This window comes from Coturnix japonica, chromosome 24 (assembly GCF_001577835.2).
Source record: "Coturnix japonica isolate 7356 chromosome 24, Coturnix japonica 2.1, whole genome shotgun sequence".
In the NCBI taxonomy this organism is placed as follows: domain Eukaryota; kingdom Metazoa; phylum Chordata; class Aves; order Galliformes; family Phasianidae; genus Coturnix; species Coturnix japonica.
Window position 1 is genome coordinate 911,331 of NC_029539.1, and position 15,342 is coordinate 926,672.

At 45.4% G+C, this 15,342-nt stretch overlaps 1 protein-coding gene across 2 annotated transcripts in view; it reads left to right on the plus strand.

The window, feature by feature from the left end:
* The first annotated feature begins 5,995 nt into the window (after positions 1–5,995).
* KCNJ5 (potassium inwardly rectifying channel subfamily J member 5) overlaps positions 5,996–15,342 on the plus strand; it is a 32,904-nt gene continuing 23,557 nt past the window's right edge. Inside the window, exons 1-2 of one of the 2 annotated variants that reach the window (XM_015884241.2) lie at positions 5,996–6,357; positions 12,551–13,497. In XM_015884241.2, coding sequence (XP_015739727.1) covers positions 12,558–13,497 — 940 coding nt within the window. In that variant the 5' untranslated portion in view covers positions 5,996–6,357; positions 12,551–12,557. The remainder of the gene's footprint in view (positions 6,358–12,550; positions 13,498–15,342) is intronic. The other variant, XM_015884239.2, reaches the window with a different exon arrangement.

Here is a 15,342-nt window from a genome sequence, read left to right on the forward strand (position 1 = left end):
CAAAGACAGGGCTCTGCTGAATTCCCATTGCAGCTAATGGGTTGGATGGAGCCTGCAGAGTCAGAAAGTGAACGAGTTGTGTAGTGTGACTGTTCAGTTGCTCCCCAAGAGCAGGAATACGGCCCCATATGGGCATGGGATGGGTGGTGAAGATGTCAGCGTGACTGGGGAATGCACGTGCAGATACACAGTAGGCAGTGCTATGGAACTCACAGCCCTGCAGCTCCTGCTCTCCTTTGGTAAATCTCCATTACTGACAGCAATGACAGAACTGGGTGGTAATTCTGTATTAACTTTCAAAGGCAGTGGATTAGGCTGATGGTCTTGCTTTGTACCCTTAAAAGTTCCCTAGCAAATAGCAGCAGGTTCCTCTCCTGCACGCTCCCTTTTCAGAAGTACATTTACTGGATGATCACACAAAAACCCCAGGCCTTGCTGTTGAAGGTCAGAACATGAGAAATAGCCATGTGAAGAACGACTGTTTTACAGATGAGTGAACACAACAGAATGAGTCACTTGGGAGGGCAGTAAGAACAGGCTTGATAGCAGTGAGCAGTTACCACTTTTGGTAACAGAGAGCAGACTGAGGTATCAGCTGTAGTCTGCTCGTTTTCCACGAGTGATGAAAATGCTCAGTGATGTGTCTGCATCTATGCAAGGCTTCAAATTCAGGCTGGAAAAGCGTGCTGTCTGAGTGGCACTGGTGTGCAGTCAGCACAGCTCTGCTTGGACTGCACTCAGTTGGGTTTTGTGCAAGTTGTTCTGGGTGGCTTCAAGAGGCAGCCAACTTCAGAACCTCTGCCTTGGTGCTGACTTGGGTTAGGGAGCTGGAACTTCCCATAGTGAAACCTGGCTAATGCCCAGGCACCTTCACCCCTTGCAGCAAGGCTTTCTGTAGGTCTTCACCACCCATAGACCTCAGGGATGCAAAAATCATCTGTGCAAGATGAGTCATACACAGACCTCTTCCATATGGACAACACAGTCAAAATTGGCATGGATCATTTCCATGATAAAGTTATAGGAAAAGCCTTATTTCAGTATAATTCCTGTTTCGTACTTAAAGATCCGTACTTTCACACAAGTTGGACGCCTGCTTAAATACTGCTTCAAAGAGATGCATGGCTTTACCCCTAGAACTTGTCAGGATGGTACAGAAACAGCATAGCTGCCCATCACCCTCTGCTGGCCTGTGCAGGGACTGCGGGGTGACGGCCGGCTCCGCTGGTGATGGGAAAAATCTCTTAAGAAAGTGGAAGAAGCTTTCTGGTATATGGCAAAATCGTTTTGCACAGCAAACAAGTGGGATCGTTCTGTGTTGGGGTGGGCTGTGTGTGTGGAGGCACACAGGGGAGAGCAGCTCTACGTGGATACAAGAGCGATAGCACTGCTACAGGTCTGTTGGCTTTAGTGGTTTTGTCTCAGGTTTAATGTAGTTAGATGAGAACGACATCTGGTCTTGGTTCACGAGGGAATTTTCTTGGCATGGGCTCAATGCAGTGTAAGTCCCTGATAAATCACCCGAAGCAATGACTGCGGCCTTTCTGGCAATTCAGCTTCAATAACTTTGCTGTATGACGAGGTGTATGCAAGCTGTCAGCACAAATGAATCAGTTCTGTGCAAACGGGATGCTATTGAGCCTGTGAGTTCCAGAGGTATCACAGGCATGGAAACACCACAGCCCAGGGCAATGTGAGTGCTGAGATGACACAGCCCGGCTGTATTCCTAGAGAACATTGTGACACTGAAAAGCCTGGGGAGCTGAAAGAAGCTTCAGCAAACCAAAGCTTTAGAGTTTGCCGTGTCCATATGGCAGCATCTTTTCCTGGGGAAACTTCTTTCTATTTCTTTTGACACGTCTGCAGTTGTGTGGTTATGCCTCATTTGCACTGGTACATTCTGGGAAGTCTAGTCAATAACTCCTCACGTCTGCTCTTAGAGCAGAGCACAGCACGGCTTGTGGAGTCATCAGAGTTATTTCTGCGGCTGTTCTGCACTCTGAGATGGCTTTATAATGACCTGAGATGTCACCAATCCCCTGAATCTCAGGCTCAGATGGATCTAACAGCGGCTGAACCTCGTGATGAACAGAAAAGGAGACTTCATCCATTTGCATGAAGCATCTCGTACAATTTTAGCACCAGTCAGATCTGAAACACGGAGTTGGTGCATTGCATGGAGACGAAATAAGCCTCAGGCAAATCCATCCGGAAGGGAAAGCTTGGCTGAATAACTGCAGGGTAAATCCAACAGATTTGCCACAACTTTAGAGAGCTGTTGCTGCACAAATTACAGTGAATAAGGGAGCGCTCCAGTGAGCATGGAAACTGAAGGCAGCATATGTGCAGAGCAGTTCGGCTCTGAAAATCATGGAGGGACCTGGTTTGTGTCTGAGCATCCCCATCTCTTTCTCGGGGCTGCTAGAAAAATAAACCCTTGTCGCTGATGTGCATCGTAGAGGCGTAAAGCAGAACACAGCAAAACTCACCCGCTGGTTCTTCAGGAGGATGGGAAACGCTTTAAGGAGGGAGAATCCTCAAATAAAGGATTGCTCAGAATGGGGCAGTTTGTGTCCCAGGCTCACAGACTGTGTAATGGGAGGGTCTGGTGTGTTCTGCTTGGGACTTCAGATCCCCTGGTCTGTAGGATCATTGGGATGAGCTGCACCTGAGCGCATCCTATCAGGTGCTGGGCACCATGGAAAGAAAGAAGCTGCCCTTGTAGTGGCAGAGGCAGAGGAGTGTATTTTTAGAGGCTGCTGCAATGCCTTGCTGTCACAGCAGCAGTGCTCCATGGCAAGTTAGTCCAAACAGCAAAGGCATCATCCTCTGTTTCATGTGAATATGCAGCGATAATGAGTGGGAGGGAACATCTTTCCCCGTCTCCTCGCAGAGCAGGGAACACGGGAGAGACAGGAACAGAGGGATTCAAGTCAAAGCATTTCAGCACATTTTGTCCTTAGTGTTTTAGCCAGCCCTTGCCTGCAGTTCTGTATTTATGAACCTGTAGCAAGGGATTGGTTGATAGGTCTTTAATTTCCTTTGGTTTTGCTCTGAACAGGCCTCTCCAGGGGAACTAGGAACATTTTCAGTGTTACTGAGCATCATCTCTGTGCAAACCAAAGAGAGGAAAAGCACTTTAACCATGGGGGTGGGGGGGCGGGTCAGTTTTCTGCCTGCCAATATTCTTATTTATTCTTTATTTCTTTCTGTGTTGTGAGCTCCAAGGTCAGCTGGCTCCATAGATACAAACATGGCAAGAACAAAATGTGCAGATGTGCCAGAAGTCAGGGACACAGACTGGCTCTGCAAACAGAACCAGAGCGTGTCCAGCATCGTCAGGTCATGAGCACACAGGAGTGTTCATAAAGAAAGGCACTTCATTGCAGGGATATCAAGCTTTATCTTTTCTCTCCATTGCATCATTAAATAGGAGCTATTTTCATTTGTGTGTGTGTGTGTAGAAAAGCCTGCATTCAGCACAATCCTTCCATTTCATTTGGAAAAATGGGAGGGTTTCATTCACGTACTACAGAATCCTACAGCAATGTCTGAGCTGTTGTGGTTCCCTGAATACATGACTGGAGCAGAAAGCAGCATATTGGTTCCTTTCTCCATCGTGCTGCTGATTTATTGTGTAAATAGAGAAAGGCCTTTTATTGTAGCTATTGCACGTTCCCGGACGCGCTCTCATTTCCCTCCTATATATGTTTCCTTTTGTCAGTTATTTGCTTGAACTACATAACAACCAGTCAGGCAAAAGCTGGAAGTATCTTCATCCAGCACTCTTTGGCAGACTTAAAATATTAATGCATTTTGTAGAGCAGCTATTCTTTATAACTGCCAGTTGTTGCTACCAAGGCAGGGAATTCCTTATAAATATTGAATGCTGCTGCAAGGGCTGGGGGAAAAAAAAATCATAAGTTCTAGAAATGTTTCTCTACAGCTCCAAAATGACTGAAAATCTGCTGAAAAATCTTCCTGATGTTTGCAAATGAGGTGTAAATCCAGGAGCTGGGGGAGTTCGCTGAGGCTAATGGAATTTTCTAATAAACACTCCCAGCTCTTGAATTTAATAGGTCCTTGCAGATTGCTTCCTGGGTATGGAAGCGTTGGGGAAGGGTTGAACAAATGGTTTTGTTCTTAAAGGCTCTCGTAGTTGTGGTAGTAAGAAGTGTCTTGGAAATTGCCTTGAGCTTCTGTTGGATGTAAAGGAACAAAGTGTGTTTGTGAGGAGCTCACAGCCCAGCAGCTCCAGCACTGCCTGTTTTCTTCAGTTGGAAAGAGCACTGTGACGTTATGTGAGGTGAATTTCATCCCAAACCCTGGGAGAACTTGGCCTCCTTGACTCAGAAGCGTTCCCTCTGTATTTCCTTGTTTCTATGCTGGACCGAGTGATCCCAAACTGTACTGCCATTATGTGTGAAATCTGTCCTGCAGCAATGTGATACCCAAAGTAATTTGTTATATTCCAAGCTCGTGAGGCTCTTAGCAGCTTTTAAACCACATTAGCAAGAGAATGTTGATGTCAGTGACTCACAAAGTGTAGTTTTCAGATCTGCCTGATCTTCAGTCGTTGCAAACTAGAAGATGTCTGCTGAAAAAGGTGGAACAATGCAGTGATTTAGAGCGTAAGAATAAGGAAATAAAAACCAAGTGACAAAGCCACCAAGCTGTTCACACTCCCATGGACCTTGCAGAAGGTAAACAGGCTCCTGATGGACCTCTATAGAGAAGTCAGTGATGGGACGAGGTGCCAGCAGATGGCAGTGCCTGTCAGCAGTTTCACTCGTGGCAAAAGAAGTAGGAATGCACTCGAAATGCAAAAGTTTGTATTTGCATTGCCCAGAATGGTGCTAATTCCAACGTGTGTGTGCCCACATCACATCAGCTTTGCAGACTTGAGGAGATTCTGTTCTTCTAGGGCTGCTGGCAGAACTGCCCTTTGTAGCACCAAGATTCATTCTATATCTTATTAAAATAGGTGAAATAAAAGTAAAGCTGGTGCTTTTATGAAGGTGACACTGTCCTTATTGCTGTATGGAAGCAGTGAGCAGTGCCTCCTGAAAGGGAACATTGTAATTCTCATGGGGACTGACTTCTGCACTCTATGGATCTATGAGGATCCTTTGTGTATCATAGGCACAGTCCTGAAAGGTGAAATATTGGGAGAACAAAGAGTGTTCCCAATGATTGTGAGCAGGCACAAGATCTAATACAGGGAGACTTCATCCCCATAAAGTAAGATCCACGTAGAAATGTATTTCATAGATGATGTGTAACTTTAAAGACGTTGAGTATTGTTTCACACCAGAAAATGGAAACAATTGCTGTCAGTTTCCAGTGCTACTGGCACATCCCTGTGACATGTTGTGATTTTGACGAGCTCTCTTTTCTGGCCCAGAAAATCTTCTGAGAAAGCATTTCTGATGGGCTGTAATGTGTGTGGCTCCTGAAAGAGGGAATTAGGGAGGGGGGGAAGGTTGGGAGTAAGGAACAGAGCAACAAAGCCTGAAGGCAACCTGCACTCGGGAGGCAGATGTTACATATGCAGCTGGCCTGACATTTGCTTTTCAAAAGAGGAAATATTTATGAAGCTGGGGAGACAGTGTGGTATTATCAGTGATAAAAAGAAAGGAAAGAAAAAAGCACGTGTGCTCCTTGCTAAATGTGCAGCTTCTGCATCCTTCCCGTTCTGTCTTACAGCAATCACTGAATCTCAAGGCTTCAAAGGGAACCTCTGGGGGTCATTCAGTCCAGCCTCTTCTAAAGCAGGTTCCCTGCAGCACCTTGCACGGGCCCGCTTTGTTCCGTGTGATTTAAAACAATGGGTTTTCTTCTTTTCCCCACCCACTGGAAAAAAGAAAAAGGGGAAGAAAAGAAAGCCCGCTCCCCTTCCCCTCCAGCCCGTGCTGTGCAAGGCAGCACTAAACCCCTCCCTCCCCGTCCCCTCCTGCCACCTCTCCCTTCCCCTTTTCTGCTCGTTGCAAGTGATGCTGCTCCTCTCCCGGCCCCGGGGGAGCTGCGTGCAGCCAGGACGTCATTCCGGCCGGGAGGAGGAGCGGGGAGAGCGGGGCGGGCGAGCACGGAGCTCCCCGTGTCAGTCCGACAGCGAGAGAGCCCAGAAACGGGGGTGTGTGCGTTTAACCGTACGGTACCACATCAATGTTTTGTGATGCCGGGCAGAGGGAGGGAAGGAGGAGACGGCCCCGGGATCAACAGATCACCGCATCTTGTTGGTGATGGCATGGATCGGCCGCTTCTCCAGCAGCTGCGCTCCCCGCCTCTCGGTGCGGTCACAGCCCGGCATCCCCGAAGTGCCACGGCACGAGACTGATGCAGAGCCGCTCTCAGCAAGTAAGTTACCTCCTTGTGTTTGCTCTGTCGGCTTCCTTGCTTTCCTCTCCGGCTGCTGACAATCAGTAGCCAAGGAGGTGAGAGGAGAAGGAGCTGAGCATGAGGTCTCTGTGCCCAGCCCAGACAGCTGGAGATGTGATGCTGTGTAACTTGTTGGCTACTGGGTGACCGTGGGAGTGGATGTGGATTTTGTGCACTGTTAGATCTATCTGAGGTGTTGTGTAGGAAATGACATTATAAATGATGGAGTGCCCCGAAACCAAATTAGTGGAGGTCGGTGGAATACAGTGGGTAGGAACAGAGTGGTCGTTGAACAACCCTGAGATGCATGGAGTAACTGGAATCCTAACCTGGAGTCAGAGATTACATTCGTTTAGAATGAGGAAGCTTAGAAGACGGGTTGGGTTCAAAGAGCCCTTGCATTGTAATAGACAATGAATTGGCATGTTCAGCCCCTAAAGGGAGACAGACCATTTAATGCATTGAGAATCCCGAGGGGTCTTAATGGCCCCATGAAATAAAACCATGACTCGTTTATTTACTGACGCTGAGCAAATAGTGCTCAGAGTCCAAACTGTTGTGTTAATTCGTGCTGTTGGGAGTTACATGCTAACTTTTATACAGCACCTCTCCAGTTTGCTTTTGATCAGAGAGCTCCAGGAAACAAACCAAGAGTTTCCAGAAGCTGTCCCTGTTTCCAGAAGCTCACTGTGTGACTTTGTGTGGTGTGGTAATCAAACAGGTCATCAGTGCACCACTCTCCTTTGGGGAAGAAAACTGCCGTATAGTTATAGCTGGGTGGTTCGGAGGGAAACAAAGCTGGTTCTCAGTTGTTCTCTGTGCAGTCCAAGCAAACATCATCTGTGGGAATTGTGCTGGGGGATTTACTTCATTTTTGGGGTCCAATTCTTTCCCTGTTGTTCCTCATTGGGTGGAGATAAGGAATCAGGATCATTTTTGGTTCCCAATAGAGAAAGTTGTCCACCTCTGGAAGGTTCCAAGCTTATTAGTTACAGGCTCTGAAACAGACAAACAGGCTTTTAGTTTCAAGTTCTGAGACAAATCTATGGACTCTCCATGAGTCACCCAATTCCAATTCACTTAGAGGTTGGGAGACACTCGGCGCTTGGGATGATGCTGGCACTTTACCAGCCATTTGGTCTTAGGTAGATCAGTTTGTCCCTCTGTGACTCATTTTCCCTTGTCTGCAGTTGAGTGGCACTGTTACACCTCTTGGGGTGGAAGGAGACAATAGTTGGCCGGTTCATCTTGGAGCTGTTTGGCATCAAGTCACTGTAGAGGTGTGAGGTGGTGTCAGCATCCTTCAGTTTTATTTCCTTTGTAAGCCAGCTGCAGATTTGTACAGTAAACATCGGTTGTTATAACAGTGCAAGATTTGAACTATGGAGGACAGGAATATTAGTGCTTTTGGAGCAGTATTTTCTCATTGAATTGAGGTTGTGCATACCGCAGTACTCGGTGTGCTGTGGGTAGGCAGCCAGGAACAGGAGGAGCAGGAATGGCTCATCAGAACAGGACTGTCTGTGTTCACTTGTCTTTGTTGAAAGGTAACAGTCACTTTTGCAATGACACCATAAGGTCTCCCTAAAAATAGCCTGGGGTGAAGGGTCAGAGAGGCTGCAGAGTGCCTCGGGCAAAGCCACCCCCTTGGAGATGCAGAGATCAAACTGGTTTCCTTTCTGCATTTATTTGTTGGTAAAGAGAATATCATTTGGCTGTTCAACATCAGTTCAGAACACCCAACAGGATGATATTATGAATCCATCCTTTGCACGCAGACTTTACACGCTCAGTTTCTGTAACTCCCAAGAAGTAAAAGGGAATTGGCTGAAGGTGATGCAGCAACTGCTGCTGCTCTGCTGGTTGGTGTGGTGACTTCAGGGGTTTGGGGATCTGTAGCTGCCATTCCCTGCCATGCCACATCCGTGCCTCCCTGCCACAGGTCTCCCATCCATGCAAGAAGAAAGCATCTCTGTTTTGCTTCCCCATCCCGATAAATTAGAACCAGAGAGCTTCCTTATTTCACAGATATTCAATAATAATCATAATAATGATACAAATTAAGCATGTTACTTGTATTGAGCACTGAAGCATCTGGAGGCTCTGGGGGGCACGTTACTGCCTCACAAATGACAAGGAAAGGGCTGAGGGCTATTAGAACTGTGATTATTGCAGGGGGGAAAAATAGAGTGGGAGGTAATGAGCAGATAAAGGTAAGGCACAAACGTCCCTAAGCTCTGTCTTTGTGCCATAACTTCCTACCCGGAGAGATTTCCTTACAAAGCATTTTGTTTTGACAGAATGAACACCTTCTGTGTTGGTATTTCTGAGCCTAATGAACCACAAACTGGCAGGTCAGCTTTAGTGCTGAGTGAGAATTCACTCTGAAAAGCAGTTATTGGGCTGAGGGAGCTTTGGAGCCACATGTTTATTAGTGAAATGTCACAGATCTCTCTTGTGCAGTTTGCTGAAGTGTCCTGCCTTGTTTTTAGGTATCATTCCTTCACCTCTGGAACTCCAAGCACTTTGCAAAGAGTCTTTATATCCTATATTCATACATCTGTTCCTGAGAAAGGTGGTATGAACCCACAGGATCATCCAGTAGTGACCTGTTCAATGTGTATTGCTAAATTGGTTGCTTCTTTAGAGGCGCAGGGCTCTTCATTTTGGGAAGCAAGTGATCAAGTAAAATCCTGACTTGGGGAACTGGGAGTGTTACTAAAGAACAGCTGCCTGTTTATTCCCATGCTATAAGGTGATGTGTGCATTGGGTTTGAAGCAAATAGTAGAAAGTGATTTTTGAGCCCAACTTAGTGGCCAATCCCTGCATCCAGACTCCTATTGCCTGCAAGGTTAGACCTCTCCAGGGGCAAATTCTATCCACACTGAAACCTGCATTTACCCAAGTGAGATCAGCAATTATGTGAATAACTAACCCCAGTGTGACCCTGCTACAAGCAGAGCCAGGAGCCCAAATGTCGCTGCCTGCCCCTGAGTCTGTCTGGGCTAAAGCTGAGCAACAGCCAGTCTGATAGAAAGCCTCTTTGCAAGGTTGATAATGCAGTGACTCACATCTTCTTTTGCAGCTATCTGTCCAAAAGGAAAGCAGCTTTGTACAAATGTGACATTTTTATTATCCTGGCCCCATTTAACCAAAGATGGTAAATGCCAATGAAGCAGGATGGTGTGTGCGATGGTAAGAGGCAGTTCTGTGTCACAGCTCTCTTTGCTGGATGGAGCAATGGTTTACAAACTGAACTCTAAATCTCTGTAAGATGCTGACACATAATTACCAGTACCTGGAAACAATGTGTGTGCTTGATGGCAGTATATCATACAATAGAGAAGTAAACCAACTCCTTACATAGGGACAGTGGTCCTCTTTGGTGTTTGACCATCCATCATAAAGTGCAGCTGAACTAATAAGGGAATAATAGTGAATTTCTTATTAGATTCTTCCACCTCAGATCTTGCAGACTGTATTTGTATCACAGATTTTACAGTTGGGAAATTAAGGGAGAGGGAGAGGAGTGATTTGCTCAGAATTAGAGAATGAACACTGCAAGCTTTTGTAACAGAAAGCTGGATAGTCTTCAAACACCCAAACCTGTGCTCAGAGATTCATGTGCTTAATTATTTTCAGTAACCACATACTGAGTTCGTTCTCTCACTGCGATGGGAGAGCATTAAATCAAATATTAGCAGAAGTTGTAAGGCTGCTGCAGCTGTCAGTAAAGTTCATTTACAGCAGGAATTTCTTCGCATTAATGGAGCACTTGTGAGGTGTTCCTTAAGATTTCCAGGCAGATTTCTCGTGACCTATTGCTAAAGATCAGTAGCATTAGAAAAGTGGTGTTGCCAGTCCCCTGGGTGTTTTATTAAAGCAAGTCTCCCTGTGTTTTCATTAATGGGCAGCTCTTGTAGCTGGTTTCACCAGAGTGATATTTCTAGGGATTTAGTCCTTATGATTATTCTTATTCTATTCTGATCTTTTTAATATGTTTCCAGATCCTTTTGGTCTTTTGGGTATGAATCTGAAATACAGAACCTTACACTATAGATGAGTGTCTTGTTATCAGTTGTTCTCTCCTATGTAGTATCAGTGGGAGGGAAATTCACTTTTAAATTTAAGTTTTATAATGTTTTTTAAAAGAACAAAAGTCTTTTTTTGAATTGAAAACATGCCCCATTTGCCTGCCTTCACACTAGTACACATATGCGGATCGATCCAAATCTTGAGTCCAAATGGAGTAATGGATCGGTCAAGGAACACAAGGATCAAAAGTGATATTGCTGAGGAGGAAGCTGAGAGGTTCTTCTCTGTACCAAATCATTTTGAGGTCAGTGATGGGCTGCTTCCTCCCCTATTAAAAAGGAAAATGAAAGTTGCTGGTTGTTCTGACCTGAACTTGGCATAAGCTATTGGGCATTGTGAAGTGTCAGTGTGTACCCTCATCATCTCACAGCTCGAGCAGCCACTCGATATATACATATACCAAAAGGCAGCAGAGAGCCACACCAATGGCTGGGGGGATTTGAGCTTGTAAAAAAATGGTAGAAAATGATTCAAGATATGCCTAAATCTGCTGTTAGCCAGCTGTGGGAACCCTCTGTAGAGAATGCAAAGACAGAGGTAGGGATTAATATTCTATCCAAATCCTTGGTGGTGCTGTTAGAGAAAGGGAGCAGCACAGTGCTGGGGTTACCTAACCTATGTCCATGATAACAAGCAGTGGGCACAGCAAACCAGTTCCCCTGCCTCACCATCCAGATACACTGATCCCTTCTGCTTCCCCTTCCTGTGACTGCACTGCCCCAGCTCTGGCTCAGACCCTTCCAAGCAGGCAGATTTGCCAGCAGAAGGAAGCGCTGGGGCTGTGCTGCGGGCAGATGGCTGGGCTCCCTGATGGATGGAGCCAGCGGGGCTGCTTCCAACAACAGGCTCTGGCTGCTTCAGTGGGGTAATGATTGATGGTGACTTGTACAAGGGCGTAGTGCTGTTAACCAGACTTGGCTACAGCAGAATAGAAGTGGAAATTTGTTGCTTCATGGACTCATCCTGCCTCTGCTTCCTTCCTGCCCACCCTTCGTGCTTTTTAATTCTGAAAAGATGAAGCTACATTCCTCGTTCTTAAAATTATCTTTCCCAAGATACTCTTAATTGTATCTCTACACCTCTTCTGATTCACAGGCTCATAAGAAGATTAAAGATAGAGGGAGCAGTAATAGATTTAGTTGGATTTTAATAGGATTTGCAGAGGGCAATGCAGAGAATGAACATCATAGAGAATATTGCTACTCTATCTTTGATATTCCTGAGGCTTCTCAGGTAATCACAGAGATGTTGTCTGTGCCCTGCATTTAGAGTAGAGATTCTCATTTTTTCTATAGAGTGTGTGGGGTTTTTTTTAAGAGTTATATCAAATCATCCGAGTAAACAGGATGTTGCATGATAACCAAAAATCATTTCAGACATCATTTTGTATTATTTGTGTCTTGTCAAGCACAGTTTTGCATGTAGACTGTGGGTTTTTAATAGCTGTTACGTTTCTGAAAGTGTCTGCTGTTCGTCTGGCATCAAATGAGGTGAAAGAGTTCTCATATATTTGACTACCAGAAGGCCTGGATCCATCAGACCCATAGGCACGCAGCTGAAGATGCTGAACTAAAAGCCTGTTTCACCTCTGGAATTCAGGATCCCAGAATAATTTGTGGGAAGGAGTGAATATACCCAGAAGGTGAATCAGTACATCTGAAACCTCCATTATCCCTGGAGGTTCTTTTCTCTGCTGGCTGTAAGGGAAACCTTGATGAATAATTTAGACCTGTGTGAGATTTAGGTAGGTAGTAGTGCAGAGTATTTTCTGAGCATTTCTAAGGCTTTTCTTGGTATCTATCCCAGACCTGAGGCACCAGGAAACTCCAATCCCTTTTTAGATCATACTTTATTACAACTTTGCTTTGCTTCTGGTTGTGATCTCTGGGAAATGTTGGGTCAAAAACAAAGAAACAAGTGAGCCCTGTGTAATGAAAGTAAAGGAAAACCAAGAAGTTTTGACAAGGAAAACGTCCCCTATGGCTTGCACTGTCCATAGTGGTTCACGCAGTACAATGACTGTTGTCTCAGTTCTTTCCCTTTGATCTTGAGCTTCATTTCTTTATTCTCCCCCAGCCCAGCCATGGCCAGAGATTCTAGAATCTTCATGAACCAGGACATGGACATCGGAGTTGCATCTAGGGAGCCTAAGAAGATTCCCAAACAGGCTCGGGATGATGTCCCCATTGCCACTGACCGAACCCGACTCATAACAGCAGAAGGTAAGAAGCCGAGGCAGCGATACATGGAGAAAAGTGGCAAGTGCAATGTGCACCATGGGAACGTTCAAGAAACCTACCGATACCTGAGTGACCTCTTCACTACGCTGGTGGACCTCAAATGGCGTTTTAACCTTCTTGTCTTCACTATGGTCTATACCATCACCTGGTTGTTTTTTGGGTTCATATGGTGGCTCATTGCCTATGTCCGGGGAGACCTGGACCATCTTGAAGATGAAAACTGGATCCCTTGTGTTGAAAATCTCAGTGGATTTGTTTCTGCGTTTCTCTTTTCTATTGAAACTGAGACAACAATTGGGTATGGCTACAGGGTTATAACGGAGAAGTGCCCAGAGGGCATCGTACTGCTCCTGATCCAGGCTATTCTGGGCTCCATAGTCAACGCGTTCATGGTGGGATGCATGTTTGTCAAGATCAGCCAACCAAAGAAGAGAGCTGAAACCCTCATGTTTTCTAACAACGCAGTGATTTCCATGAGGGATGAGAAGCTCTGTCTCATGTTTCGTGTTGGAGACCTCCGCAATTCCCACATTGTCGAGGCTTCCATTAGAGCCAAACTGATTAAGTCCAAACAGACCAAAGAGGGAGAGTTCATCCCCTTGAACCAAACAGACATCAATGTGGGATTTGACACTGGAGATGACAGGTTGTTCCTGGTGTCACCTCTTATCATCTCACATGAAATCAATGAGAAAAGCCCCTTCTGGGAGATGTCCCGCACCCAGCTGGAAAAGGAAGAGTTTGAGATTGTGGTCATTCTGGAAGGAATGGTGGAAGCAACAGGTAAGCACTTGTCAAAGTCAGTCACAATTTTGAGGGAGAAAAGGGGTAAATTGCACTGAGAACATGTTGGGTTTATCATTCTCAAGTGACTCATTTGGGTAAGATACTGTTGTCTGATTTGGGTAGGGATTGAAAGAGAGGTCCTTTAGCTCCCACTGTAGTGTTTGGGGTCACACAGAAGAGATTAAGAGCTGTCTGTAATCAATTAGAACAGATCTATGGGATAAAAAGGAATGAACTGAATGAATCTGTCTCATGTGGTTGTTTTCTGTGATCAAAATTCATACTGCAAATTGTTTTCCATTACTCCTCAGTATTAAAAATTGGCTGTAGCTGTTATTTTAGATACTGCTGTGGTGTTGCTACTTAATGGAGGCTATGAAGGAACTGCCCCAGTATTACAATACCCCATTAAACAGCGTGTGCTGAAACTGGATGACTTGCACATGATGCAGGACATGCATTTATAAAGGAGCTCATAGAGGAAAAATACCAGCTGTTTAACAGCACAAAACAATTCTGTGCAATAGGCAGATTAGGAGATAGGCTCAGCTGATTCCCAGCTTCCTCCTATGGGTGTATTTGTGGTAGGCAATGAGAGAAATCTGCTTCTATATAAAATGAATCTGGAAAAGCTCTGTGTCTCAGCCTTTCAAGGTGTGTAGGAAGTGTGCTTCTCACAGGGTGAGAGGATGGCTGTCCACAAAGGCCCTCTATGTCCTCCCTGCAGTGCATCCCCATGGAGCCTGGCTAGTGGGGAAGAGGCTTTTACTCCGGAGTCTTACCTAAAAGACAAGGCATAAGGGATCATTTTACCACTTGCAGCTAATTTATTCCAGGCATTGAGAAAGAGCCAACAGGGAGCAAACGATTTTAAGCAGCCTGAGATGCTGATGCTCCCTTCAAGGCAGGCTTTCTCAGCCTGGGGTTGGCAGCGTGCCGTGGTCAGATCAGGGTCCTTAAGGGCAATGGGACTGCAGGCAGCAGGGAGGAGTGAATTACTGTCTAGAGATGCAGGAGCCTAGAAAGTCTCAAAGATACAGAAATGCTTTTATGAGTAATTTTGCCCTTTGGCATTTAAGGATTTTTGTTACAAGGCTGCTCTGAACCCAAGTATTTTTTCATCTTGTTGAAGCACACATTCTCTCTGAAGCACTAACATGGGGTTTCTGCTTGATATGGGTTCTCAGTGGCATCAGCATCCTGTTCTATAGACACTGCCCTTTGCTTACAGTGAATATTGTCCCTTCCTTGTGGTTTGTCCCTGTTGCTCTCCTAACAGCTGAACATAAGGAGGAATAGTCTCTCTGAATCCTGCACCCCAGAACTTCAGACCTGAGGACAGAGCTCTAGAGAACTAAATCTGTTCCCTAATGTCTCCCTGTAGTTATTAGTGAATAGCAATAGGCAAGCATTTCTAACAGCTAATGGGTGGTTATGCACAGCCTCACTGTGCTTAGGTTGGAGTACTGTATTTTATGGGTGGAATTCATGTGGCATTGCTAGGCAAATATTCTTTGCCAGCAGAATATCGTAGAGATGTGGCAAAAGAAGAGGGGGTGGAAAAGAATATTAAAGGGGAGGATTTGTAATGGGAGCTTATTTTGTAGCCTAAACAATTACCAGATACTAAAACCACCTAATGTGAGCATGGAATGCAGTCCTATGAGAGCTCAGTCCCTGCTGGATGTGTGTGAGGGGAAATCATTATCAGCAACAGCCTTAAAATTAAAAGCATGGCATAGCAATAATATTACTTTACAAATGGGCTCCTTTCCCAGAGGGATTGTACAGACCGGTGCGTAATGATATTAAGGAACAGACATCTGTGGAAATGATTTGTTA